Source organism: Amphibalanus amphitrite, unplaced genomic scaffold (genome assembly GCF_019059575.1).
Source record: "Amphibalanus amphitrite isolate SeventyFive unplaced genomic scaffold, NRLGWU_Aamphi_draft 000174F_arrow, whole genome shotgun sequence".
NCBI classification, from domain to species: Eukaryota; Metazoa; Arthropoda; class Thecostraca; order Balanomorpha; family Balanidae; genus Amphibalanus; species Amphibalanus amphitrite.
In genome coordinates this window covers 606,832-609,105 of record NW_024881669.1, presented here as the reverse complement: position 1 = coordinate 609,105, position 2,274 = coordinate 606,832, and the positions used below count along the sequence as shown (strand labels likewise).

Below are 2,274 nucleotides of genomic sequence, written 5' to 3'. Positions count from 1 at the left end.
TCAAAATTTGACCTCACTTGACCTGACCTTGACCTGACCTCGACCTGAAATTCATCCAGAGGTGGTCCATATCACTTATTGAGTGTGCCTATTGAATTCTATGCGTAAAATGACCCATAAAACATGTGTCGCACATGCCCTTTTCTATATTTTGTTTTTGGTGACCTGACCTGACCTGACCTGACCTTGACCTTGACCTTTGAATGACATTGTATGCGACGAATATTGTCTTGGTAGTCTAAGAACACGTTTTGGGCAATCAGTCTCAGTCCATTTTCCGGCAACTACGGTGCAAGGCCGATACTGTAGAAACTTACATTTTGTACCCTTGACCTGACCTTGACCTGACCTCTGACCTACTTAAGCAAAAAAATTTGGGCTCTTTAGATCCGCCTTGTTGAGAGCTTTCGATTGCCGTTTTCCCCGTCTTTCTACGACCATCGGTTCGGAAGTTAGACAGGGGGGGGGGCAGAATCTGCCCCCCCCCCCCAGCAGGGCGCGTATGGCTGAATAGCCCAGCGGGGCGCGGGTTAAGGACCTCAAGAGCCTTCTCATCAAACGGAATGCCAAAACTACTGGCAAAAAACCGGATCTCATCGAGAGATTAAGGTACTTGGATTCTGCCACCGGCTCAAGCCCAGGAAGCTTTGCGGGGTTTGACGGATGTGATGAAGTATCGTGGCCAGGCTTAGCTGAGTTTGTCCATGTGAACGGAGCAAAGCCCAAGAATGACATTAATGTTGCCAAGGTCGGTATTTACTTCCTGGAGCATAATGTGTCTGTGAGCAGGTGCTCCAAAGTGCAGAAGTCGGGCTTTGCAATGTTTAAGGAAGGGTTTATGTGCTCATGCAGCTATAGCACCAGTGATAGGAACCTGTTCCTACGAGCTACTGTATTCGCAGAGATGAAGAAAGATGTGACGTATCTGGTGGAATGTCGCATTCAGGACAGTGAAATAGGGTACACCAGCTGCGAATGTACAGCTGGCCGTGGCCCTCATGCCATTTGCAAGCATGTTGCTGTGCTGCTTTATAATTTGGAGCAGTATGAAAGGACTGACAAATGGATGATGTCCAAGTCATGCACTGATGTTGCTCAGTCATGGCCTCATCAACCGAAGAAAAGAGTTCTGGATCCCCACGAGGCCAAGACTCCAGAGGACATTTTGAATGCGAATGAGGATCATGCGTACTTTGCAGACCCCAGGCCAGCAAAGTTTCAGAAAATGGACTCCAAACGTCAAAGAGTTGAGATGATGCTGATTAACTATTCATCAACAAGGTCGCACAGTTTGCATCTCGGTGAAATATGTCAAGGTAAGGCAAACATGCAAGCAGTTGTGGATGACCATGATTACCTAAGGTCAAGCTTGACAGAAGCATGGGTGGACAACATCACAAAGGTCTCCAAAGAAGAGGCTAGCTTGCTGGAGAGAAAGACAAGGGGACAATCAACATCTAGTTTGTGGACTGCAGAAAGGCGAGTGAGACTGACTGCTTCTTCGGCGCACAGAGTGTGCAATGTGAAGAAGAACAGAGACAGCCTAGCTGCCAGCCTATATGATCCTCAAAGTCTTGGTCATATTCCAGCAGTCAGGTGGGGCAAGGCAAATGAGTCACAGGCTTTGGAGAAATATGCTGAGGTCACTGGTAGAGCAGTGCAAAAGTGTGGGTTATTTGTATGTGTTGATATGCCTTTTCTTGCTGCCAGTCCTGATGGGGTGTGTTCCGACAGGCTTGTCGAAATCAAATGTCCATATAAGAAGGAAGTGAGGGAAAGCGAAACACTGCTGGATGCTGGGTACCTGCCCTTGGTAAAAGATGAAAATGGAAAGGTCAGTTTAAAGGAGTCGCACCCATACTTTTACCAGATCCAGCTGCAAATGCATGTGACTGGCCATAGCATGTGTGATTTTGTGGTATACACTCCCAAGGATATGTGCATTGTGGAGGTTAAGCGCAATGAACCTTTTATCACTAACATGGTCAGGAGCCTGGCCTCCTTTTACCAAGCGCATTACAAGCCCTTACTGGCACGAAAGCTGTTTGGATGTGGCAGCTAAGGACTGGCGACAATGGTGATGTGTGACTGTGTCAGAGGTATGACTGTACAATGGGTACAGAAGCATCCGGATTATGTGCTGATGTGTTGTATTCCGCATGTTGATTGAATACATATTGAGCATCAGCAGTGGCACCATTTTCTTGTTCTTTGATTCACCAATCACCGATCATCCCAATGAATGGATGCCTGGATGCCGGACGCGACCGTCTT

General features: G+C 47.3%; 1 protein-coding gene across 1 annotated transcript; it reads left to right on the top strand.

Moving 5' to 3' along the window:
• Positions 1-734: 734 nt before the first annotated feature.
• On the top strand, positions 735-2,274 carry LOC122383797. Its single transcript, XM_043370550.1, has one exon. The coding sequence runs from the start codon at positions 821-823 to the stop codon at positions 2,060-2,062; it is 1,242 nt and encodes a 413-aa protein (XP_043226485.1). The 5' UTR covers positions 735-820; the 3' UTR covers positions 2,063-2,274.